A 27881-nucleotide genomic window follows, 5' to 3' on the forward strand; every position below is an offset into this window, starting at 1 on the left:
TCACATAAAACTGAAAAAGATTCAATATATCAGATTTATTATCTTAAAGAAAATGCACTTTTTATATCCTCTTACCAATCTTCATGAAATGAAAAATTCCATCTACTGGTAATTTAAGTTTGTAGGCCTCTATTGCATCACCCTTCTTTCTCCTGTTTACTAGTGCCTGTAGTCCACAAATCCTTATTTTATCCTCATAATCTATGTTCCACATTTCCCAATATCTTGAACACTCTCCTTTGCACCCTCTCATCTGTTATCTGCATCACCTTAAAACCAGTAGACCATATCTACATGCAATAGTCAAGATGTGATCATATAAAAGCTTTGTAAAAAGGTAGAATGACTTCTTTATCTTTAAATGTGAATGTTCATTTCTTCATGGAAGTTATCTATGAGTTGTATTTGCAATCTTTGCTATATGGCCCTTCAACTTCTTATTCATAAAAAAAGTTCAAAATCCCATGCCTGATCATTTTTTTTCTAGCACAATTGCACAACTGACAACAATTTTCATATGCTTGCAATTCCAGTCTGTTCAATTCCTTCTGTAATGGTGCATGTCAGTTGCACTGCATATTATTTTGCCTATCTTTTCATCAGCAAACAGCTGTATTTCTTGTCAAATCCTTTCCAATGCCATTAATGTAAAGATTGAATAACAGCAGACTAAGGAACTGATCCCTTGGACACCACTGATTGACTTAAATCTTGCAAACCCACCCTCCACACACACAACCCATATACCACTTTTATATATATATCAATCAATCATTATCCATACTAATAGTTTATAATAAAATCTCATATCTTCAAACTTATGCAACAGCCTTCTATGTTGTGTTGTCCTGTCAAAAGTTAGCAAAAATCTTAAGTGTCATGGTACATCCATTCCCTCTTGTCTAACTCAACTTTGAGCAAGTCACTCAAACATGATTTTCCTTTTCTCTGTTCAGGCTCTTACCAACTTTTTCAAAATCTTCAACAGCACTCCAAAGATACTGATAGGTTAATAATTAGACACATCAATTTTTGTACCACTCTTAGTGCAATGGAATAATCATACGTTCTTTCTGCTCAAAGGCACAGCTTTCCGCTGAACATTCTTTTAGTATTCATTCTGATATCCTATCAGCCACTATTGCCAAATTCTTATTCTGTTTATGCATCAGTTCTAGTACCTCCTCGCATACCAAATTTCTTCATCCAGTGTACAGGTAGTATTGAGCTTCATGTTGTGCACACCAATTGATAGCACTCAGCAGAATGAGCACTCACTAGTAAACACTAATAAAAAAAAGTAAACTTCTGCATCTGCTACCCACATATCATCCACATTCAGTAGAGGTATCTCTTGACATTCATGCTTTATTTTATTTGCAGCATAATGATAGAATTCTTTTGGGTTGTCTTTACCTTGCGGAGCCAGTTTATTTTCATTCTTAGTTTTCCATACAATACTTGTAACACTTCTAGCCTATGCCTTATCAAACCAATGTCATTCTTTGTCCACAGTATTTCTTCACATAATCTTTTTCTTAAGAAATCATTTGCTTAAGATTGCATGTTTCCATTTCACTCCAATATTACATCTTTTTAATGTTTTCTGTGCACTGGCAGTGTCCTTCCCATTCAGCAAGTGTTCAGTACTCAGTATTCTCCTCAGCTGGTGATAATTTCTTGCTTTGTAGTCCAGCATGTGACCATTTTTTGAAATGGTCATATGCTGGAGAACCTATATACTTACTTCTCAGGTGATTACAACATTATCACTGTCACCAATCACATCTTTAACCAAATCCTGTCCTCACACCCACCCACACATACACATATCTGACATTGTAATCAGGTATAACATCTGTGACCTTGTCTTCTTTTTTTCTTCTGTCACATGCTTCTTGAGGACTTCATTCTGCTCGTGAGATTTCACTGCCACCCAATCAGTATTTGGATAAATAAAGTCACCTATATTGATTACTTGTTTAACACCCATCAGGTTGATTTGGTGATGCATTTTGTCTCGCTGGCAGCTGATGCACTAAGTCTGTAACTACATCCCACCAATATATTTGATCCTGTTAGATTCCACCTCACACCAGATGGCTTGAAAATCATTACTATATGGAAAATTGTTGCTAATATTGCAGTTGTATCTTTCTTCACTAACTAGACTCAAGTCATCCAGTTTCATTAGTCCCATCCTCTCCTATCTTGTCTATCCTTTATATTCGATACTAGTTAATATATCTGCTTCTGTGAAGATCACTAATGCCAATAATCTGTGATGACACTTTATTTGTAGGTCGATAAATTCTATATTCCAGGAACTTCCTAATACTCTTGGCATTTGTGTGCAGGCATAAGTTACTTCTATCTAAATCCCTTATGCATAAATTTTCTTTATTCATCATCATCATCAAATTCCTGCCATGTACCCTCAAGGGGTGTACAGGATATGACAGTACTACATGAAAAATTTACATCATTACTAACTTCCTATCTACAATTTTCCTCCAAATCAGTCTGTTACTTGTCAAGACTCCAACATTATCAGATCTTATATTCCTATCGTCTAAGGCACTTTGTACCGTATCAATCCACCTATATCTTGGTCTTCCTCTGGGTCATTTTCCTGCCAACCTGGCAGAGAACACTTGTTTTGCTAATCTTTCCTCTCCCATTCTATTTAAGTGACCATACCACCTGAGATTAGCTCTGCTAACGCATTCCTGGATGCTGACAATGTCAAGTTCTTTCCTAATATCCTCATTTTTAATATGATATTGCCATTGATGCCATCTGTTCACGCCTCTAATCTTTCTCAGGACTCTCATATCTGCGGTCTCTAGTCTTTGGTCAAGTGTTTTACTTCTGACCCAGCTCTCAGATCCATAAGTTAAAACGGGTTTGAACACTGTCTTGTATACAGCTAATTTAGTGTTCCGACTAATTTCTCTCTTATTCCATATGAATTTATTCAATTGACTTCTCACCATACCAGCTTTGCTGATTCTGTTGTCTATTTCTATATTTAATTTACCATCTTCAGTAAAAATCGTGCCTAAGTAACTGAAATGTTTTACTTGTTCCACAGGTTCTCCATTCACAACACAGTTGACATTTTCATTGTCTTTGTCTTTTTATTGCTGACCTTCATACCATATCTATTACAACAGCTATTCAATTTAGTCAGAGAATCTTGCAGACTTGTAGCGGATTTATTTAGAAGTATAACATCATCCGCATAAAGCAAAGAGCTGACATTAACATCTCCAATTTTGATATCAGGTTTAATACCACTTTCCTTCATAATGTGATCCATATAGATAATGAATAACAGAGGGGATAATGTACATCCTTGTCTCACACCAGATTTAACATTAAACCATCTTCCTGTACTTCCTTCAATTCTAACTGCTGACTTACAACTCAAATAAAGACTAAGTATTGCTTGATATAATGCCCCATTGACACCATATAACTGCAGCATATTGAATAGCTTCTCTCTTGGCACCTTGTCATATGCCTTTTCCAAATCGACAAAACTTAAATACAGATCTCTGTTATATTCCCTTGCTTTCTCGACTATTTGTCATCATAAAGTGAAGATCTGATCCTGACAGCATCTATTTGGCCTGAATCCAGCTTGTTCTTCACCAAGCTTTTCTTCCACAATTCTTCTCAACCGTTTCTCAAGTATACTTGCATAGATCTTGCCAGGAACACTCAGTAGGGAAATACCTCTGTAATTCTCACATTCAGTTTTATTTCCCTTTTTATATATGGGTACTATGAGAGCTCTACTCCAATCATCGGGAATTCGTCCCTCTGTCCAGGCTTTCTGAACTATGCAGTGAAGCCACTGTAAGACTTTTATACCACCATACTTCAGCATTTCTGGTCGAATATCATCTACTCCTGCTGCCTTTCCACATTTCAAGCCTTTGATGGCTTTTTCTACTTAAAGTATGGATAGGTATTCCTGACTGCATGCCTGGTCAGTGTTTTTTATCACTGTGCTGTCATCACTGCTTGTTCCATTTAGCAGTTTTTCAAAGTAATATGAATTTTTTTATCCTTGCACACAACCTCACCACATGCCTCTCTGGCAGAAGCAATCAAGGTTTTCTTCAGAGTTTGCCACTGAATCTCCAAGGTTTGATTCCTGTTCTCAGACTCTTTCATTTTCTTTTCAATAATCTTTCTGTATTTTAGTCTACAGTTCACATCTGAGAGCTGCTCAACTTTTATTCGCTTTAAAACTTTCTTACATGTTATTCTTTTCAATATGAAATTCAATTTTATCCTGCTCAAGACTAAATAGTGATCACTTCCAATTTCAAATCCTCTGTACACTCTGGTGTCCTGCACCATCACTATCAACAATAACATAGTCAATGAGACTTTTCTTATTCCTAGCCTCTTCTCTCCATGTGAATTTGTGCACATTTTTATGTTGGAACATGGTGTTAGTAATAACCAGTCCATGTCCTGAGCAGAAATCCAGCAGATATTTGCCATTATTATTAGCTTTGCTCTTTTCTCCAAATTTTCCCAAAATATTTTTATATGTCTCACAATCATTTCCTACTCTGCTATTTAGATCCCTAACAAGGACCAACTTTTCCTTTTTCATTGTGTCCGTTGCTTTTTCTAAAGCCTCAAAAAATTCCTCCACTTCTACCTTAGTAGAACCTTCTGTGGTACCATAGGCACAAATAAGTCTCATTGTCCAGTTCCCCATTCTCATATTTGCCCACATTACTCTACTTGAGACTGACTGCCATTCAAGAAGATTAGCCTCATATTTTGTGTTGAATACTATGGCTACTCCTTCTTTTCCTTGATTGTCATTGCCTGAATATAACATTTTGTATTTATTGCTCAGAAAGATCTCACCAGTTTTTGTCTTTTTTGTTTCAGTCACTCCTATTATGTCGATCTGGTACTTATCTAATTCCCCAGCTAGATCCATTTCTTTGCCATTCAGGCTTCTTACGTTGATAGTACCGATCTTTAACACTGGCGATGTTGAGTTGGGGTTTGTTTTCAGATTTGTTCCAGTAGCTGACTTTTCGCTGTTCGCCCTGGTTCTCTGGCGAAAACAACCTTGTTTAACCGTGCGACGCCCCAGCCGGCATGAAATTTTGTCATGTTGTACCATCAATTTTTATTTTGGTTTAACCAATAAGAATACAATTTGGTCGGCTAAATCCCAAATTGCCAACCCATCCTCGTTCATTCAGTATCAAAGTAGATACCCAACAGGGTGCACCACGAGAAGGTGAGGATTGGACATTAGATCAGAAGCCCTGGTCGGTTCTCCGCATTCCTTTAAAGGCTATGTGGAGGTCTCCTCTCAGTTATACAACTTTGACCCTTAAGCACCCCCATTTTCTTTATTCTTCTTATCATAATCTAGTTTTCCTGATTCTCCATATTAGATCATATCAATAAATTTCTTCAGATTCCTGATACCAAACTCATTCAAGGGTAGACATTCCCCTACATAAATTCATTCTTCCCTCAGACTCACTCCACACATCTAAAAACTTGCAACCATTCCAGATTTCTTGCAATCATGGCTTTTCTTAATTGAATATCGTCATATCTTGGTAATGTACTAACAATTTTCACTTTCTCCCTCTTTTCTTCTAGCAATCATTTCTTACTTTGTATTTATCACTAAGTAAATATTTGTGCATATGAGATTTGCCATCTCTTTTACTTTTCTGTTTTTCAATTGCATTTGTTACATTTTTGAAAAACTTGAAGTGTAATAAGGTCATCAATGTTTTATGATTGCTCAAATTTTAGGTAATACTTCATTTAATGCTTTTATCATCACATCATATAACATTCCTCTTTTTATATTCTTATTTACTTACCTGATTAGCATTAGGCAAGTAAATTAGAATATAAAAAGAGAGAGACGTTATATGGTATGGTGGTTCACTTATATCATTTGTTATCTCTCCTTTTGTCACTTTTAAGTTTAATTAAATGTTATTATTATTATACAAAATTGTAGTATTCCACAAATTTCTTTCAATTAGTCAGTGTATTCTACTAATTTTACCTGTAAGATTCCATTATTGTTTTCAAACTTTTCTTTTTTCCTTAATTGTACATCTGCAGTTCATATTCAAAAGTTAAGTATGATGTTTTCACTGTCATGCTTCTTTTTATTCTGATCAAAGCCAGCTGGTTGTCACTATCTGTGTAAAAAAAATTCTCTCTGTCTTTTTATCCTGGACCATTCTGAAGATATGTCTGTCACAATACTATAAACAATGAGTTATTTGTTGTGTTCTCTCCATGTGATCATCATCATCAAATTCCTGACTTGTACCCTCAAGAGGTGTACAGAATATGATAGTACCACATGAAAAACTTACATCACCAATAATTTCTGATCTACAAATTTCCTTCAAATCAATCTGTTTCCCGTCAAGATTCCAACATTATCAGATCTTATATTTCTGTCTTCTAAGGCACTTTTTACTGTATCAATCCACCTATATCTTTGTCTTCCTCTGGGTCTTTTACCTGCCAACTTGGCAGAGAACACTTGTTTTGCTAAACTTTTCTCCCCATTCTGTTTAAGTGACCATAACACCTGAGATTAGCTCTGCTAGCGCATTCCTGGATACTGACAATGTCAAGTTCTTTCCTAATATCCTCATTTTTAATATGATATTGCCATTGATGCCATCTGTTCATGCCTGTAATCTTTCTCAGGACTCTCATATCTGCGGTCTCTAGTCTTTGGTCAAGTGTTTTATTTCTAACCCAGCACTCAGATCCATAAGTTAAAATTGGCATGAACACTGTGTTTTATACAGCTGATTTAGTGTTTTGACTAATTTCTCTCTTATTCCATATAAATTTATTCACTTGACTTCCCAACATACCAGCTTTGCTTCTGTTGTCTATTTACATATTTAATTTACCATCTTCACTAAGTAAATCGTGCCTGAAATGCTTTACTTGTTCTATAATTTCTCCATTCACAATGCAGTTGATATTTTGAATGTTTCTGCCTATTTTCATTGTCTTTGTCTTTTTAATGCTGACCTTCATACCATGTCTATTACTACAGTTATTCAGTTTAGTCAGGGAAGCTTGCAGTCTTGTAGTGGATTTATTTAGAAATATAACATAATTTGCATAAAGCAAAGAGCTGACATTAACATCTCCAATTTTGATATCAGGCTTAATACCACTTTCCTTCATAATGTAATCCATATAAATAATGAATAACAGAGGAGATAATGTATATCTTGTCTGACACTAGATTTACCATTAAACCATCTTCCTATACTTCCTTCAATTCTAGCTGTTGACTTACAACTCAAATAAAAACTAATTATTGCTTGCTATAATGTCCCCATTATTCAGTTATACTTACTTCGACACCATACAACTGTAGTGTTTGGAATAGTTTCTCTCTTGGCACCTTGTCATATGCCTTTTCCAGATCTGCAAAACTTAAATACAGATCTCTGTTATATTCCCATGATTTCTCAAATATTTGTTGTAAAGTGAAGATCTAATCCTGACAGCTTGTATTTGGCATGAATCCAGCTTGTTCTTCACCAAGCTTCCCTTCCACAATCCTTCTCAACCATTTCTCAAGTATATTTCCATATATCTTACTAGGAACACTCAGTAATGAAATACCTCTGTAATTCTCACATTCAGTTTACTTCCATTTTTATATATGGGTACCATGAGAGCTCTACTCCAATCATCTGGAATTCGTCCCTCTGTCCAGGCCTCCTGAACTATGCAGTGTAGCCACTGCAAGACTTTTATACCTGCATACTTGAACATTTCTGGTCGAATATCATCTACTCCAGCTGCCTTTCCACATTTCAGGCTTTTGATGGCTTTTTCTACTTCAAGTATGGATATGTATTCCTGGTTGCATGCTTGGTCTGTGTTTTTTTTCACTGTGCTGTCACTGATTGTTTCATTTAGAAATTTTTCGAAGTAATTACTCCATACATCGAGGATATCTCTTTTTCTCCAGTTTTCATGTCACCTTTATCATCTCTAATTTCTTTTACAGCATTTTTTCCTCCATTCTTAAGCTTCTTCAACATTATTTCTTGAATTTCCTCCAAAATTTCTTGCCACCTTCTTGATATTTATTTTCTGTGTTCTTACCAAAGTCTTTCCATGACTTTTGTTTAGCTAGTTTTACACAGTGTTTAGCTTTCTTACATTTGTCTCTGTATGCTCTAAAAGCATATGCTGACTTATTTGCCAGAATTTTTTTATATGCTTTCTTCTTTAACTTCCTGTGTCCACCCTGGAGTTCTGATTTTTCTATCTTTTGCAGTCAATCTCACCACATTCCTCTCTGGCTAAATCAATCAATGTTTTCTTCAGGGCTTGCAACTGAATCTCCAAGGTTTGGTTCATGTTCTCAAAGTCTTTCATTTTTTCTTCAATAATGTTTGCATATTTTAGTCTACAGTTCACATCTGAGAGCTGCTCAACTTTTATTTGCTTTAAAACTTTCTTACATGTTCTTCTTTTCAATGAAATTCCATTTTATCCTGCTCAAGACTAAATGATGATCACTTCCAATTTCAAATCCTCTGTACACTCTAGTGTCCTTCACCAGGGAGAAAACATCACTATCAACAATGACATAGTCAACGAGACTTTCTTATTCCTTTCCTCTTCTCTCCATGTGAATTTGTGCACATTTTTATATTGGAACATGGTGTTAGTAATAACCAGTCCATGTCTGAGCAGAAATCCAACAATTATTTGCCATTATTATTAGCTTTGCTCTTCTCTCCAAATTTTCCCAAAATATTTTTGTATGTCTGACAATCATTTCCCCAACAAGGACTAACTTTTCCTTTTTCATTGTGTCAGTTGCCTTCTCTAAAGCCTCAAAAAATTCCTCCACTTCTACCTTAGTAGAACCTTCTTTGGGACCATAGGCACAAATAAGTCTCATTGTCCAGTTCCCCATTCTGATATTTACCGATATCACTCTACTTGAAACTGCCTTCCAAATCAAGAAGTTTATCTTCATGTTTTTTGTTGAATGCTATTACTACTTCTTCCTTACGTTGATCATTGTTGCCTGAATATAACATTTTATACTTATTGTTCAGTATGATCTTGCCTGTTTTTGTCTTCTTTGTCTCAGTAATGCCAGTTATAATCCACATGGTACTTTTCCTGTTCTTCCGGGAGTTTGGTTTTCTTTCCATTTCCGAGAAGTAACTCTTCTGGATAGCTTCTATCCGATGAAGTCATTCTTCATCGGATAGCTTGCGTTGAGAAATGAACCTATTGGTAACTTATCACAACACCTACCAGTTGATTAACTACGATCCTACAAACCACATCAAAAAGGAAACAACAAAATTAATTAATCAATGATTACTTGACCAGAGGAAACATTTAAAAAGCTTTTAATCCATTAAGCCTGTTCTCCCAGAATTTATGGCCTGCCAAAAATACCCAAAACAAATGCACCACTGTGACTGATAGTTGAAATGAACTATCAGTCACAACAGCCTCAATTAACACTTAGCCAAGAAACTAGCAGCTACACTCAAGGAGTTGATAGGTCATTCCCTTTCCTAGAAAAAAAAAAAAAAAAAATACACAATACTTCATAAACAAAATTAAAAATCATACTCAACAACATAGATTTATTAGTCATCTTTGACGTAACTGCCATTTTCACAAATGTCCCAATCAGTGACGTGATTCTTCTCATACAGAACAAATTTCCCCTGTAACATCCTGATCCTCTCTGCCCATATACTTCATTCCAGGTATTTCATGTAGCAAAATAATTTCTACCTGCAAAAGCAAGGCATGGCTATGGGTTTCCCACTTCTCCCCAATAGCTAACTTTTTCATGAAAGAATTCAAGCAACGAGCTCTTCTTCTTCTTCCTAACATGGATTTTATGCCAGGTGGCCTGTTCTAGTCTCATGCCATCTCTTTCTTGGTCTTCCGATTCGTCTTTTTCCACTTATTTTATATTTGTATAATATTTTCGGTAGTCTGCTGTTGTCCATTTAATTTAAATGTTCTATCCAGTTTTGTTTATACTGTCTTATGTAGTAATTAACTGGTTTTATATTCAGGAATTGTAAAATTTCTTCATTTGTGTTATGGTCCTACTTGGTATGTCCAGCTGTTTTATTGAGAAATTTCATTTCTACTGTTTGAATTCGTTTTTCATCTTTCCTTTTTATGGTCCATGTTTCGCTTCCGTATAGTAGAGTTGGTTTTGACAAGACATTATATAGTCTGATTCTAATGTGTTTTTGTACTAGTGATGACTTAAATATATTATTTATTATGCCATTTACTTTGACAAAGTTTGATATTTTAGTCTGGTGGTGTAGATTTTGGTTTATATTAAACTGAAGTTTTACTCAAACATGGTAGTTGTCTCCATAATTTTCCAAAATGTATTTGATATTTTAGTGTCTGTCTTTGACTTCTTCGTATGATAAATCACATCCCAAGTATTTGAAAGTATTTACTTGTTCTAATATTTTATTATTTATCACTATTTTACTTCTTATCAGGTTTTCTCCTTTGAATGTTATTATTTTTGTTTTTTCTTTAGATATTGTCATATTATTTGTTTTGAGATATCATTTAATGATTTTAATGAACTTTGTAAATAATCTTCTAATATAGCTGATACTATATGATCATCTGCAAATAGTAATGTATCTATCTTCATTTGTGGGGTTTTTGTATACCAAATGGGTTATACTGTTTCCAGATTGTTATAATTTTATTTATATATAGTTGAGCATATATAGTTACAGTTCACTCTTGAACAACATGGGGGTTAGGGCACTGAGCCCCCCTATTAACTACTATTTTATTTCCTGTATATGTTTCTTGAATGGATTGTAAAAGTTAATTTGATATATATTTAAATTGGTTAATGTTTTAAACAGTTTTTGTTTACTAATTTTCTCAAAGGCTTTTTCATAATCAATAAAGTCCACGTGTGTTTCTTTTTGAAATTCTCTTCTCTTTTCTATTAATAATTTTAGAGTAAAAATTGGATCTATGTAGGATCAGTCTTTTTTTTGGAAATCATTTTATTCTTCTAGTAGTTTGTCCTCTACAATGCTGTTTAGCTTCTCTTTTAATATTCCTGGATATATTTTATATCCTGTATTTAGCAGACTAATTTCCCCTATAGTTATTGCAATCATCTTTATCATTTATATAAAATACTGGATATATTTTATATCCTGTATTTAGCAGACTAATTCCCCTATAGTTATTGCAATCATCTTTATCATTTATATAAAATACTGGATATATTTTATATCCTGTATTTAGCAGACTAATTCCCCTATAGTTATTGCAATCATCTTTATTTATTTTTATAACCAGTGCTTTTTTCCAATAGTTAGTTTTTACAGTCATCCAATTAAAAAAATTTCAGAAGTCTTTCATTAAATTTTTCACCTGCATTTTTGTATAGTTCTATGTTTATATTGCCTTCTCCTGGTGTTTTCCTATTTTTCATCTTCTTTATTGTATTTTTCATTTCTAACATTGTGATATTTTCTTTTAGGTCATTCTTTGTTTCATAAAATTTTATTTCATTGTTCTCATCTTTTCAGAGATTTTGGAAATAGGTCACCCATTTTTCTAAATCTGTTTTATATTTTTATTTTTTTTTTTTATTTCTTTATTCATGTATTTTATTACTTTATAGGTTTTGGGTTGTGACTTAAATATATCCTTTTCTATACATTAAACATATCAAGCAATTTTATAAACTTGGTTTTAATCCTTTTTTCCCCAAGTAAGCAAACAGACAAGTAAGTCAAGTTTGCGCTTGAACTATGTTCAGGTCTGAGGCAATTCGTGTTAAAGGTGGAGTAAGCTCTGATCACTTTTCCTTAGTATCTCCCCTAATGCAGAGCACATCCCCCTTGTGGAGATGTATGATGCTATGCATTAAAGGAAATGGCCACTACTTAGACCGGTTTTGACCTTCATTGAGGTCTCGTCAGTGGGAGCCAGACCCAGAGATACCAAGGTTGAAGTAATGCAGAGCTTATAAATTTTACGTAAACAAGTTGCCACAAGGTGCTTTGACCTTATTAAATAAAAATCTCAGGATGAGAGAAAGATATCCTTTTCTAGTTCTGTTATGAAATAGTTCCATCTTTCTCAATGTTTTTTTCTTACTTCTCATTTTGCAATTGCACTGTTTCTTTTATACTCTGTTTCTGCTTCTATTGTTTTGGAATTTAGCCATTTCTGGTAATTGTCCTTTTTTGTTTTTATTATATTTTCTATTTCTTTGTTCCAGTCTCGTAGTCCTCCTTTTCTAATCCATTTGCGCTTTATTCCTAAGCTTTCTGTTGCTGTTTTTTTGAGAATTTGTTTCAAATTTTTCCATTCCTCTTCTGTGTCACTTGATTCATGTTTCTGATTTTAAGTTTGTGCATTTTTGATATTGTTGTCTAACATGAGGATCCTGTAATGAAGGAATTTTGTAACTCGGTTGATAAAAATTTTCAATTTTATGTATTTTTAGCCACTGGTTTAAATCGAATTTTTGCTGATACCATATAATGATCAGAGTTTAATTCAAAGTCCCAATATGCTCTTACATCTAAAATTAACTCCATTCGTTTAAAATTTGTGATAATATAATCAATTACTGATTTGCATCCTCTGGCTGACCAAGTATATTTTTGTATTTCTTGTGTTTAAACACTGAATTCATTATTCTCATATTATTATAAATGACAAACTCTTGCAGTCTGTGACCATTTTGATTACATGTATCTTCACCAAATTTACCTACTTTTGTTTTGTATTTTTTGTTTCCTGTTCTGGCATTTAAATCTCCTGCTAGTAGTAAGTAGTCAGTTTTGTTTGTTTTATCTATGGCGTTCTGTAATTCTTTATAAAATATATTACTGTCTTCTTCTTTTCCCCTCTTCTGGTTCATATGCACTAATTATTGTTATGTGGACTCTTAATGTCTCGAGTCTAATTTCTATTAGTCTTTCATTCAAATAGTTATAATATACAATATTGTTTTTAGAGATTTATATACCATAATCATTATACCTGCTATTGCTCTTTCTTCTTTTTTAACCCCTCTGTAGATTTGTATATAGTTGTTTCTCTTGTACCTTTTGTGTTTTCTTTGTTTCTGTTACTATACATATCTTTATGTTAGCTTGGTTTAGTTGTTTATCAAGTTTCTCTTCTTTGTATGCGATGCTGCTCTCATTATGTTGCAATCTTCATTATGTGTTCCTTTTTCAAATTTCATTTACCTTTTCCTGAATTGTGGTCTTTTCCCTGATCATCCGTCCAGCTTTTCTTTGGATGAGACTTTAAAGTATATCGAATTTCCCCAGGGCAGGTTACTAGCCTGTTGCTGGGTAAGTCCAGTGGTAGGGCTGCTACCTAACACCTCTGGACAGGCAGATCTAACAGCATTTACTCTGTTAGGATGTTAGAGTTATACCGCCCACACTTGGTCACCACTGCCTTGTTTGTACTTTTAGAACAGGATGGACCATGAGAAGGACATTGGCATTTGAGTGGGAGAGGCTATGTATTGCTTTTCACCACTCCTTCCATTCCTTAGAGCAATGAGCTCTAAATTCAGCATTTCTAAAGCTCAAAGTTTGGCTCATATATGTTGACAGTATATTTGCCATTTGGTCCCCCATTGCTGCCAGACATTAAATACATCAGGAGAATATCAGAAAAAAAAATAAAACAGTATTAAGGCAACTTTCAAACCTGCTACAAAATAAAAAAGTATACTTAGCTCATTCAAAGATTCCCTCCCCTTCCTTACCTTACCCACCCAGAGGTTTACTAAGTCCAGTGCACCTGCAACTTACCCTACACAAGGGAAACAAAGAATGCACAATTCCAATAAAAATGACAAATACAAATGCTACCTTTAAATTCCTTTACTATTGTAAAACAGGCCTGTCAAACCATGTACTCCAAATTTGTAACAGATTTAACTGGAGAGGCACTAAGTCCTTGCACTACATCAAAACTTGGTTTTAAAGAAAATTCAAAGAAGCTTGTGAGATGCTGATTCATCACCCTAATGTCAACAAAAATTATGGATTAGTAATTCCAAGAATCTGGAAGACCGACCTACATAGCATCTACAATGACAACAGAACCCCAACACAAGAAAATCTTAAGATAACAGGACTGTAGAGGTGCATTTGATGTATTTCCACTGCTGTAATTTTTTTTTATCCTTTGTATATTATACCTATTATATATGAATTTTTTATTTTATTTAATTACCTGTTTATTTTATTTATTGATTTTTTTTTTCTCACCAGAGGTCAGGCTAGTATAAACAGTTAAAATAAGCAGTTATACTTTAGCATACTCATGTGTCTTATGTCTTAACCTGTGTCTTTCTTCATATATCTGTTTTCCTGATGATGACATTCATATAGAGCATAGGTTCACAAACTTTTTCAGGCCGCCGCCCACTTTGCAAGACATAAATTTTGTAACGCCCCCCCCCATTATATAAATTATATAAAATTGGATTTATTTTTGTACAAATCAATTAGAAAAGTGATTTTATATATTTTATATATATTTTGAAATGAAATATGATGAATATATTTGCTACTGTAAACCTATTATACACACATATATACATGCTCTATTTGCTCATTGACATAGAAAATTAACATCTATTTCTATCTGACATGGTAAATTTTCAAATGATTAAATAATTGAAACCTATTATACACACATATATACATGCTCATTGGCATAGAAAATTAACATCTATTTCTATCTGACATGGTAAATTTTCAAATGATTAAATAATTGAAATAGAAAATTGATTAAAAAATCGATCATGTAAGATGGGCATAAGATGAATTAAAATGCAATATTTAAATTTTAAATTATTATCTAATCGCAAAATCACGAAAATAATTAATTTTTAAATATATATTATTAATTTCTTCTATAAAGAGCCACCGACCCCAAGACTGCCTGAACACCCCCAAATGCTTCTGATCCCACTATAGCCCCCCTAGAAGGCTTCAGCGCCCAGTTGGGGGGGCGGTACTGCCCACTTTGGGAACCTATGATATAGAGGTTGAAACATTGAATGTCATCATCATCATCATCAAATTCCTGCCATGTACCCTCAAGGGGTGTACAGGATATGACAGTACTACATGAAAAAATTACATCATTACTAAAACATTGAATGTTATTTTCTTAATTGTAAGAAAATAACATCATCATCAAATTCCTGCCATGTACCCTCAAGGGGTGTACAGGATATGACAGTACTACATGAAAAAATTACATCATTACTAAAACATTGAATGTTATTTTCTTAATTGTAAGTAAAGTAATTGCTCTAAGACGTGTATTTTTGTCTCCATGAATTCTATACAATAGAAGGTATACGCAAGGTAAACTTTAGAATTAATAAATATAAAGCTATTTTAGATCCAAGATCTTCTAATTACTAATCAGATCTTCTGAGATCTCTTTATAATCATAGAAGATTAACCATTCATACCTGACTCATGCTATTACTGAATTGGTTTGCAAATTAATGAATACTGTTAACATATCACTATCAGTCTATCAGATCGAGTATCTTTTTCTTATAGCAAAATTCTATAGAGAATAATTCTTTAGACTGAGTTTCTTTATAGGCCTTTTCTCAAATTGTGAAGAAACTTCGATTAGACTATACAGTTTTTCCTTCATTTAGCATATACATCACCTTCCACAATTCTGACATTGAGCATGAATAATGTCTTACCTCAGGTAATCTCTGATTACTAAATATAATCGCAAATTCTCCTTTACCAGTGAAATTAATTTTTTCTTAATATCCTATAGTTAAATGTTATCAAAAATTGGCTCTTCTTCATTTGCTCCACTTTGCAGTTCAATTTACATATAGATAGGCTTAGGTTTTGGTGATTATTTTTAACAGTGCTTCATGGTATAAACAACACAAGAGAGCTAAAAAAAAAAAAAATCAGTTTATTGAATTTACTAATGTTTTGCTTGTTTTCTATCCAGCTACCCCCCCCCCCCCCCAGAGGTACTTTGCTAGGACATTAGTTCTTTTTTCAGTTACAAATTATTTGTTTCTACAACTATCTAGTTGTGTGTTGTAATTTGTACTCTGATGATACTGGATAGAAAACTAATGAAATATTAGTAAGTGTAATTTTTTTTTCTCGTTGTTTATACTGTGAAGCACCATTATGAACATTTCAGTTTTACTCCTTCATAGCTCTTTCACTTGTTTCTTACTAATGATAACTCATTTATCATTTTGAGATGAAAAAATAGTAAAATGTTTTTTTCAAACATTGAAATGGAATGCTTATATCCTTTTTTTTTTTTTTTTATGCTGTCTATTTAATTAGACTATTATTCCATCAGCCACAGGATTCACTTTTGCTTAAAATTTCATTTTTGCAGATAGATGTTGTGTTCCAATAAAGTCTTGCGCTGACCAAAAACAAATCTTTTCTGTTTCCTCTCTGTTGGTTACTGGCACTTTCTTATAGTCTGCCTGTCAATCTCTTCTCTGTGTGTGAGTGCAGTTGTCAACCATACAGCATGTAGAAGTTAATAATGGCTGTCTTAGTTCATGAGAATGTCTTATACATCAAAGAGTTGGTATCGCTGTATAATTATTAATATCATGTCTCTGGTAAGGCCAGTTTAATGTGAAACACTTCATTTTTTAAACACATATCCATCTGTAATCTGGAACATAGCAAGTGCTAGTATATAGCTAACAAAACTGAAACTAATCATAAGTTTATTTGTTAACCATATGCTAGCACTTATGATTATTTTTACTGCAGCAGCAGCATTTGAGCATATGTTCATTCTGAATATATGCTCAGATCTTCAGCTTTGAATTTGTTTGTCTCATTCTATCAGATTTGTTTGTTGTCTACATTACTTTTCTTATGTCAGCAACTATTCTGAATTTTTTTTAAATTTTTTTTTATTTCTTTAAATGTTGATTTTCTCCAGTCCAGTTTTCTTCATAGTGAAGTTAACTTTCTCAGAAATTTTGATGTTTTTTCAAGTGGAATTGAATTGGAATTTTGTCAAGTGGAACGAGCTTCATGATTCCTGTGGTTTCTTTGTGATTTTCTTTGGTTTTTTCCCCTGGAAATCAGTTCTAACTACACTGATGTCCAGCAAGTAGAGATGCTAAAGCATTTGTTGTCACCAGATCCTATAAATTGTTCATATAGCTGTTCGAATGCTAATGATGCTTCATATATGTTACAGATGTTAGTTCACTACTTAGATCACAGCCTGATGTTAATATTTTCTTCTCTAAAGTATTCATACGACCACTCCCATCCACATCTGGTATTATAAGAATGTCAAGTGGAATGAGCTTCATGATTCTGTGGTTTCTTCATGATTTTCTTTGGTTTTTTCCCTTGGTTGGAGGTTTCCAGTTATATAACTCAAACATTTTCATTGATTCCATACCAATAAGAATTCTCATTACTGAATTCTCACCGGTAAGGAAAGATTCCTTCCTGAATTCACTTGAAATTCCCATCCCTGTCTATACCATGGTTCTCCCAGAGATATGCCAAGACTGTATTATAAGAAAATAATCAACATATTGCAATTGATTAATTTAATTCTCTGTCTTCTTTTACTGTAATACAAAAGCTTGAAATGGATGCAAGCAAATTATCAGCACATCTAAGAGATACAGATTTTGAAAGATCCAAAAGCAGAAAGCTTGCATGTTAAAATGGATGTCATTCTTTCTGGTCCCCTTACCTTCCCTTAAAGCTCTTAGCTGTAATTTTTGTTCATCCTGGCTTGGTCAGATGCTTTAATTTTAACTTTATATGAATTAAGTTCCCATTTTCTTCCTTCTAAATTTTGCAGCTGAGTTGCAAGCTTTCTCTTGTTGTACACTACATGTGATGGTGAATGGGTATTTGTCTTCAAACTTTATAAGGATCTATGTATGTATAAGGATGATAAGGAAGCATATATATATACAGGGTGTTCGGGATAAATTTGACATATTTATAATTAATTATATTTTTCCGTAAGTTACATGTATTAACACACACTTCTCTTCATTTAAAAGTTTGGACCCTTCTTCATTCATATACAAGATGTCAGAAAGGATGGATAGCTGGAACCCACCTGAATCATGGAAGAGAATAACTTGTATCATGATGATTCGTGCCCGCCATCAAAATAAGGATATTACGACTGCTGCCCAATGCTCCCTGAATACAGTAAAAACAATCAGGCATGAACTAGAGACTTGCAATGGTGACTACGAGGATGTAGCAAGAAGAAAGATCCCTAGCAGACGATCTGATTGCGTTCGTACAGCAGAATTCCTCGCAAATCTGCAGGAACAGGTGTTGAAGAACCCTGGCATTGGAATTCGGGCTTTGTTCGTGGAGTTGCTAACTGTAGTCAAGCCCTGGATAACAAGGGTAGCCAATGGTAGGCCGTATGTATGGCAGCAGGATTCGGCCCCTTGCCACACCTCTGGGAAAAGTCAAAAATGGTTGTCTGAAAATTTCTACGACTTCACCAGTCCAAATGTTTGGCCTCCAAACTCCCCAGACCTTAACCCCATGGATTATTTTGTATGGGGCGCAGTTGAAAAAGACACCAATCGCACTTCCAGTAATACAAAAGCCCAGTTAATGGATAAAATTAAAACAGTTTTTGCAGCCCTTCCCAGGGAGACTGTAGCATCAGCTTGTTCGAGGTTCCGAAGCAGAATTGAAGCTGTGATCGATGCTAATGGTGGTTATTTTGAGTAAATCTTGTTGATAGTATTGTAATTAACTCTGCCTGTAATGTTTTTTTGTCAATTCATTAAATTTAATAGATACAAAGAAGATTTTCTTTTTCCTTACGAAACTGTCAAATTTATCCCGAACACCCTGTATATGCTTCCTTATCATCCAAGAAATTAGACTTTCCCTGTTACTGGCATAGCATTATTTAATTTCGCAACAGCTATTAACTTTACATATTTTTTTTCGAATTCACAAATTTTTCCAGCTGCTAAATACTGCTCTCACCCTTTGGTAGTATCACTAAGAGCTGCTTACTTAGTGACCCACCTCTATCACCATTGTACTCATTCTTTCTTACAGGTCTCAGTTCCTGCAGCTTGCATTTTCTGCAGATATTTCCATATAATTAATGTTCAATCAGAAATGGAACCTTAATAATTCCTCTTCTCTCCTCTAATTCTGTTAAAATGTGCAGTGGCATCTCAATACCAAACTCAGAGAACAATTTTCTTTCTCTTTGCTCATTCCTTCTGTATATTTTGTTAAATCTAAACTTCAGATCTTCAAATCCAATTGGCATTCTTCAAATTCAAATATTGGCATTGTTTTTCTCATCTTTTTTTGTCCATCTGTATTTCTGATGTGATACATCCTCAGATTACTGTTCTGTGCTATATCGTATATCATATCAACCAGATATAGAATACAGTTTAGTTATTTAGGTACCAAATTGTCAGCCTGTCTAGATTTCTAACCAACAGTGTGAGGTCTCCTAGTTATTTAGCATTGATCCTTAAGCAGACCATACTTATCTATTTTCAAAATGAATTATTTATTTAATAATAAATAAATTATATATTTTTATAATAAATATGTTTATTTTCATTGATTTTCATAGTGAAAACACTTATTTTCTTCTTAGAATACTATTAGCCGGAATAAATCTGTCAAGTATGTTATTATGTTAACTTTGAAGTTATTGTTATATCGACTATCTGCTATCACCTTTATCTGACTATGTGTACATGCAATATCAATGTGCAAGTTTTATCTGGTTTTGAAGGTGGGGGTATCTAAGAATGGTTTATGGCTGACTGCTGGAATTAATGCAAAATTTATTACATTGGCATTATCAATTGAAACTTTTTAGTATTTTCCACTTATGAATCTCACTGTCTAAATCCAGTTCTTGAGCACATTAGCAGAAAATTATGGTCTGGTTACATACAAATTCTCAAGGAGTTAAATAATCTTTAAATAATTTCTGGTATTGATGAGTATGTAGATTTTTTGACCAAAAAAACCAAATGTGACAGATGATAACTAACACTTGGTTTAATAGGTTATAATATAGATAGTTAAACCAACTAGTTTCGCACGTGCTAGTGGCTTCTTCTTGGTTAGGAAAAACAAAAAAATACAACAAGTGGTAAACATGAAACATTACCTAACTAAAACCAAACATGTAGGAATTGTTACACAAAAATAATAATAAAAAAAAAAAAAACATGGAGCATGTAAACTTCCACTAGATGCATGATAATTGGAAGAAAAGTCTGACATGTGGTTTCCACACATCAGACTTTAACTTTTCTGCCAACAATGACTGACCCATGCCAGCTTCCATGCACCATGTGTTTTTACTTTTGTGTAATGGTTCCTACATATTTGGTTTTAGTTAGGTAATGGTTCTTGTTTACTGCTTATTGCATATTTTTTTGTTCTCCCTAACCCAGAATAGGCCACTAGCATATGTGGCAAAACTAGTTGGTTTAACTATCTATATTATGACCTATTAAACTCAGTGTTAGTTATAATTAATTTCTGCTATTATTGTGAATGCTGCTGTTTGTATTAATATTTTGAACTGGGAGATGATGTACCAGCTGCTGATTTTTTCTAAGTTATGAGAGAATAGTATGGCCTCCCTCGATGAGTTCCTGACTTCCTGGAGGTCTCTCTTAATAATAATAATAAGGGAAGATATTAAATTGCAGATGCTAATAATCCTCATCATCAAGCTAAGAAAGGAATAACTGAAGGTGAATGGTTATCATCCATTACAAATTATAACGATGCTTCTTTCATTTGAAAGAAAATATTCCACATCAAATAGCCACCACTGTTGTTTTGTTTATTTCCTTGTTTCACTAGCCAGATCCAACTATCTTCGACATGAAACTACATAAGAATTGAAAGGAATTGAAATAAGTTTTTTTTTTTTTAAGCAGAAATACTGAAGTTTTCGTTGCATATGCTTCTGTGGAGAAAGGACATGCTAGGAATGTTTTTTTTTTTCCAATATTACCCACAATTAAAGAATCAGATAGAATGGAAATTTATTTTTATTGATTACTCAACTAGTTTCGTGAAGATCTTTTGTTTCACATCATCATGAGAAATACATGAATAACTAAACAAAAAAACAGGTATTAATAACAGCTAGCATGCATAAATGAAAATATTTGAAAGTGGATAACAATGGAAAGATTGAATTTTCCTATCATGTTTGCTGGTTCATGGACTGTTATGTACTATTGGTAAGTAAGTGTGTGTGTGTCATGATGAATTAGAGAAGACCAGACCTGATGTAAAATCACTCCTTGTTTTTTGAAAGTTTATTGAAATAGGAGTGATGTTAGCTTGCTCCACCTTTGCAACGAGTTTCCCGGTGTTGTACCACCTTACCCCAGTCTTGAAGATACTTTCAGGAGCAAACTTTGTTTGCTCACCCTTGGATAAAGGATTAAACTAAATTTATTGTAGTCTAACCAAGTGAAAAATAAACTTTCAACATCTTTCTCTAAATCCAGAGTAATTTATTAAAAAAGTGGCACACCGTTTGGCAACTCTTATAGGTAGAGATGACCTTGCTAATGCTTCTGCCTGGTATCTCCACTTGGGCCTGGCTCCCACTGAAGAGACCTCAATAAAGGTCGAAACTAGTCTGGGTATTGGCCCTTCCCTTAATGCATAACATTAGACATATCTGCAAGGAGATAGGTTTGCATTATGGGAGATGGGTTTTGCATTATGGGAGATACTGAGATAGGAGTGATGTTAGCTTGCTCCACCTTTACAACGAGTTTCCCGGTGTTGTACCACCTTACCCCAGTCTTGAAGATACTTTCAGGCACAAACTTTGTTTGCTCACCCTTGGATAAAGGATTAAACTAAATTTATTGTAGTCTAACCAAGTGAAAAATAAACTTTCAACATCTTTCTCTAAATCCAGAGTAATTTATTAAAAAAGTGGCACACCGTTTGGCAACTCTTATAGGTAGAGATGACCTTGCTAATGCTTCTGCCTGGTATCTCCACTTGGGCCTGGCTCCCACTGAAGAGACCTCAATAAAGGTCGAAACTAGTCTGGGTATTGGCCCTTCCCTTAATGCATAACATTAGACATATCTGCAAGGAGATAGGTTTGCATTATGGGAGATACTGAGATAGGAGTGATGTTAGCTTGCTCCACCTTTACAACGAGTTGTCCAGTGTTGTACCACCTTACCCCAGTCCTGAAGATACTTTCAGGTGCAAACTTTGTTTGCTCACCCTTGGATAAAGGATTAAATTAAATTTATTATTAAACCAAACCCCTTGTTTTTTGTTACATTGTAGAGGATGTTTCATCATTTCAGGTGATTCTTTGAATATGGTAGTATATAGCAGTCCATGAACCAGCAAACAGTCATAGCAAATGCATGCTTTCCATTGCTTTTCATGTTTAAATATTTTTATTATGTTTGCTTACTTTATTACCTATTTTTTGGTTTATTCGTGTATTTCTTCTGATGATGTGAAACGAAACTAGTCAGGTAATCAATAAAAATATTTTTATGTTCTGATTGTTTAATTGTGGAATAATATTGGCAAAAACTTTCCTAGTAGTGAAGTTTTTTTATTATTTTATTTTATTTATTTTATTTTATTTTATTTTTTGACTTCTAGCTCATTGTGGCATTGTGTATGTCATGCATTTGTGCTGTTAGAGCAGAAGGCTGGACTTGTTTATGCACTGTCACATGAAACCAAACTGCTATGATTCATAGAGCTAAGGTAGATGATCAAATACTACCAAGTGTAAGGAGCATTGTTTGAGTTAAGCATCTTATAATATCTTTTCACTAAAATAGCTGCCTTGAAAATGACATTTATATTCTTTTGTGCTTATAAGATTTGATTGCAACTTCTTGGAACTTTTTAGTGGCATGCAGAGACAGCCCTGTTTTAATCTTTCATTTTATGCAGTGTCTGCTGCTCTGTTTTTGTAACCTCAGAAGTCTGTCCTGTTTTTACCAGGGATATATCAGGACTTTGGCGATCAAACATTGACAGGTTTGAATTCCTCTCTAATATCAACATTTTGTGATTTTTGAAGCAGTATAATTTTTTTCTGTCTTTTATTATAACCTTAGAGAGCATATTCTCAATAAACTTGAGTTTTTGTTATAAATTTACTGGAAATACTTGATTATCAGTATAGTTCTATCAAAATTTGTTTGATTCAATTTCAAAATCTTCTACAGTAATATGTTTTGAAGGGTGATCTAGTTCTGAAGTCATAAATTTTGTTTCAAACTTGAAATTTGTTAGGCATTTGTTAAAATATCTTTTGTTTGTAACTATTTACTTTTATGATAATAGTGGATGACATGATAGTAATACTTAGAATAAAGTAGGTATTGAATTCTATATTTATCAATAATTGTGTTTATTACACATTCTGAACTGCCATTTAATGAAAAAAAAAAATATATATATATATATACACACACATGTATGGTTCATTGAGAATGAACTTTTTGGATGAATGGTAAACTTATTGTAATAGTAATAATAGTAATAATTTTATTTTATTTATTTATTTTTATTTTTTTCTTATTTTAAAGATGCAGTTCAAAATGCTTCTGGACCATTACTTGTAGAGATAGATAAAATGCCTGGGAATTGTTTAGGTATCTCACTAACCCTTCTTGCAAAATCAGAAAATACTATTGTAATTGAAAGTATTAAACAAGCAAGTATTGGTGAGAGGTAAGCCCTTGGAAACAGCTGACAACTTATATTTTGGTATTGTTAAGCACATAAAATAATCATGTAGTGGATAATTATCTTAGATTTTATACTTTACACTCTTCAGATGTATTTGGACCCTGATAATTGTTTACACCCTTTTTTGTGTTGATGCATTCCTCGAGTACCAGTGTTAGATGCAAAGAGTTTATAATAAGCTACCTTTGCTCTGTGGGACCCTCTTTCCTTATTTGATGCTTTTAATAGGACTGCTCACTGCTTAATTTAGCATTAGTTGACATTTTGTAGAACTTTGCGATAAAACCAAAATAATATTACTAGAAACTGCAAAGTCAACATTGCCCAAAAAATCCAGAATCAATACACCTTGGATATCAAACAAAACTCTGAAACAAGTTGATAAAAGAAGAGAAATAAAATCAAAAGCCCTTTCAACAGAAGATGATAGGCAGATCTATAGTGAGTTATCCAAGCTCATAAAAAAAAACTTCGCATTAAAAATAAAAGCTTTATTAACAACATCTGCAGAGAAATTGAAGATCACTCAAATCAAAATCAAACCAAAGACCTATTTAGCAAAATAAGGCTCTTAAATAGAAAATTTAAACCAAAGTATTCAAGTATAGCTGATGTCAACAATTGTATTCTTATTAATCCAACGGACATCCTTAACAGATGGCCCAAATCTGTTGCCCAAATCTATACAAAGACAATTCAGTCTCATTCAACAAAGAAAACACCGAGATTTCCATAAGGAACTTTAAAAGAAAGGAATTTTAAAGGAAGAGGTTGAAGAAACTCTAAAAAAAAACTCAGAAAGGGAAAACCCAAGGCCATGACCAAATACCAAGCCAACTTCTTGCATGTCTGGGATCCATAGGAGAGAAATTTCTAATAAAATCTAGGCAACAGGAGATTGGCCTGATGATTGGGTAAAATCCCTTTTTTTTCCAATACACAAAGAAAGAAATGTCAACGAATGCAATAAATAAATAACTATAGATTTTTTCTATTTTTATTTTTTTATTTATATTTTTTCTATAATTATAGAACTATAGATTGCTAGTTTGTGAGAACATTGATCTCACATGTTAGCACAATTATTTTCTATATTATTAAAGTTGTTGCTTAACAATATGTTTGAACAACAACCTTCCTGCAAAAGAGGCAGGTTTTAGAAAAGGACATGGAACCAGAGATCAAATTTCTAATCTAAGGTACTTGGTTGAAAAGGCTCAAGAATTTAATATTACCTTGTATATGTGCTTCATTGATTACACTAAAGCATTTCACTGTGTCAGGCAGGAAGACATATGGAAAATACTAAGTAAAATGGGCAACCCAGGACACTTGACACACCTTTTAAAACAACTCTTTGAGAGGAATTGGGCTGTGATGAAGATAGATGGAAAAACATCTCAGTGGTTCAACATCAAAGAAGGTGAGCCAAGAATGCATACTCTTCACTGATCTATACAATTTTTATGGAGAATACATTATGAGAAAGGCATTTAACAGACAGGATAGTAGTTTCTCAGTTGATGGCAAAAAAGATGAATAAGAACAGTATGCTGACAATACTGTTCTTATTGCCAGCAGCAAAGGAGAACTGGAGTTCCTCATTAAAAGAGTTGAATGGGAAAGCCTGAAATATGGTTTAAGAATTAATCGTGATAAAACAAAATACATAGCCATAATGATATTGTAAATGAAAGAATTCTCAAATATTTCGGTCACATTTCAAGATGTGAAAATTACAACCTGCAAAAACTTATCATCCAGGGCAAAGTGGAAGGACAAAGAAAAAGAGGATGCCCAAGACCAAGATGGTTGAACCAGATTAAAAAGATCACCAGACTTACTTTGGAGTTGGCCACTGCTGCACCAAAAGACATAAAGAAATGGAGATGTTACATTTGCTAGTGGTGTATACCTTACTTTGTTCTTCTTTTCCTTCTTTACTTAAACTTCATGAGATGTCATAAATGATCAAATGCCTTAACTATTGACTACTGCCATTTATTTATTTCTACTAGATCTTATGTTCCCACACTCTATAGTCTAACAAATTTATTTGTTTTTCAACTGCGCCAGTTAGGCTATGTATTGAGTGCAAGGTTATAAGATTTTTAAACTAAAGACAAAGCAGATATTATTTTTATTTCCCCGCTTATGTTAATCTTTACCTTTTATCAGTTGATTATTGATCACTTAAACTTATGCCGGTTAAAAATTGGGATAGTGCATTGACAGAATCACTCTGTGTTGTTCACAAGCCATTTAATTAAATCAAAAGCCTTTATTTACACAATCTGATTCACATTAACACACACGCACTATGGGGTTCTGCCCCCTGATGCCCTCCCCCCCCCCCCCAGTTCTGGACTGGTAGGCCAGTTCTCCTTGAATTTTGAAGACTCGAAAGGGGTTCCCCCCCCCCCGCCTCCTGTGCTTCCCAACCCTCCCAAGTTGCGGACTGGTAGGCCAGTTCTCCTTAAATTCTGATGAATCAAATTTTGAAGAAGGGTAGCCCTGAGTTTCAAAACGTTTCAAATAACTTGACAAAAAACATGACACAAAAACTTTACAAAAAAGCTTATCATTTTATATTATAGAGTAGATATATACAGTTGCATTACAATTCTTTCTTATTTTCAGTTCTTCCTATTTCAAACTTATTGCTAATTTTCTTCTTTTAAAGCTCAATCACGATCTAGAATATCCTGCTAGTTGTACATACTCAAACAGAAAAATAAGGCATACCTTTGTAAGCCTATTTCAGTCTTATTGTACCCATAAACAGACACACACTTGATGTACATTCTTACTCCGAAATATCACATATCTAAGTACTTACAATTCCCGTTCAGCACTACCTTTTTAGATGAATCTTTTGTTCACAGGAAAGTGCTCCTTTTTTCTTTCTTTCTGCTGGCTCGTTCTTGATCTCCTGCCAATTTTCTTCTTTGTCCAAGTCGTTGATTATTCTATGCCTTCTAGGACCTTTAACATGGCAGCAATGTTCAGCTCTTTCTATGAGCCGTTCTGACGATTGACACAATACTTCTCATGGCACGTAGGAGAAGATTGAGAATCCTGAAATCCTGAGCCTATGATGCTTTTCTTTCGATTATTGACAATGGACCTCACATGGCAGCAGACCTAGGTAAGAGAGGATTGAGAAACCTAAGACCAAATGCTTCTCAACAGCTTATAAAGGCTCAGACTTCCATTGTATGCATGCACATCTCTCAAAACTTTCATATATATGGTCATGTATTGACATCCAAACATGATGACGTCATACTTCACACATCTTTGGAAATTGCCATATATGGACACATTATTTTAACAAAGCTCATGGTTAATTATTACAGATACAAAATTATTACAGACAGAATTTGACATTTCTTTAAGTCCCATTTTCTTATAAAAACATGTAAAAATGAAAAGTTACTTATCATGAGAGATTTTACAGAGATACATTGTGGCTAGGTTCATGAGTCCTCAGACATGAGGAGACTGAACAAGAAGAAGACATTTTATAGAATTCTAGTAGTTTACTTCCAAAAGGGGGGTGCTTAATTAAGGGTCAAAGCTGTATAACTGAGAGGAGACCTCCACATAGCCTTTAAAGGAATGCAGAGAACTGACCAGGGCTTCTGACCTAATGTCCAATCCTCACCTTCTCTTGGTGCACCCTGTTGGGTATCTACTTGGATACTGAACGAATGAGGATAGGCTGGCAATTTGGGATTTAGCCGACCAAATTGTATTCTTATTGGTTAAACCAAAATAAAAAAATGATGGTACTACGTGACAAAATTTCATGCCGGCTGGGGCGTCGTCCGGTTAAACAAGGCCCCCGTTGTTTTCGCCAGGGAACCAGGGCGAACAGCGAAAAGTCAGTTACTGGAACAAATCTGAAAACAAACCCCAACTCAACATCACCAGACATAAGAAGCCTGAATGGCAAAGAAATGGAGCTAGCTGAGG

At 34.0% G+C, this 27881-nt stretch overlaps 1 protein-coding gene across 1 annotated transcript in view; it reads left to right on the top strand.

Annotated features, from left to right (window-relative positions):
- LOC150101837 (glutamate receptor-interacting protein 1-like) overlaps positions 1-27881 on the top strand; it is a 369473-nt gene that overhangs the window by 187313 nt on the left and 154279 nt on the right. The window contains exon 8 of the mRNA XM_090400065.1: positions 23741-23885. Coding sequence (XP_090256191.1) covers positions 23741-23885 — 145 coding nt within the window. The remainder of the gene's footprint in view (positions 1-23740; positions 23886-27881) is intronic.

This window comes from Typopeltis vanoorti, chromosome 11 (assembly GCF_054136105.1).
Source record: "Typopeltis vanoorti isolate ZY-2024b chromosome 11, IOZ_Tvanoo_1.0, whole genome shotgun sequence".
Lineage (NCBI taxonomy): Eukaryota > Metazoa > Arthropoda > Arachnida > Uropygi > Thelyphonidae > Typopeltis > Typopeltis vanoorti.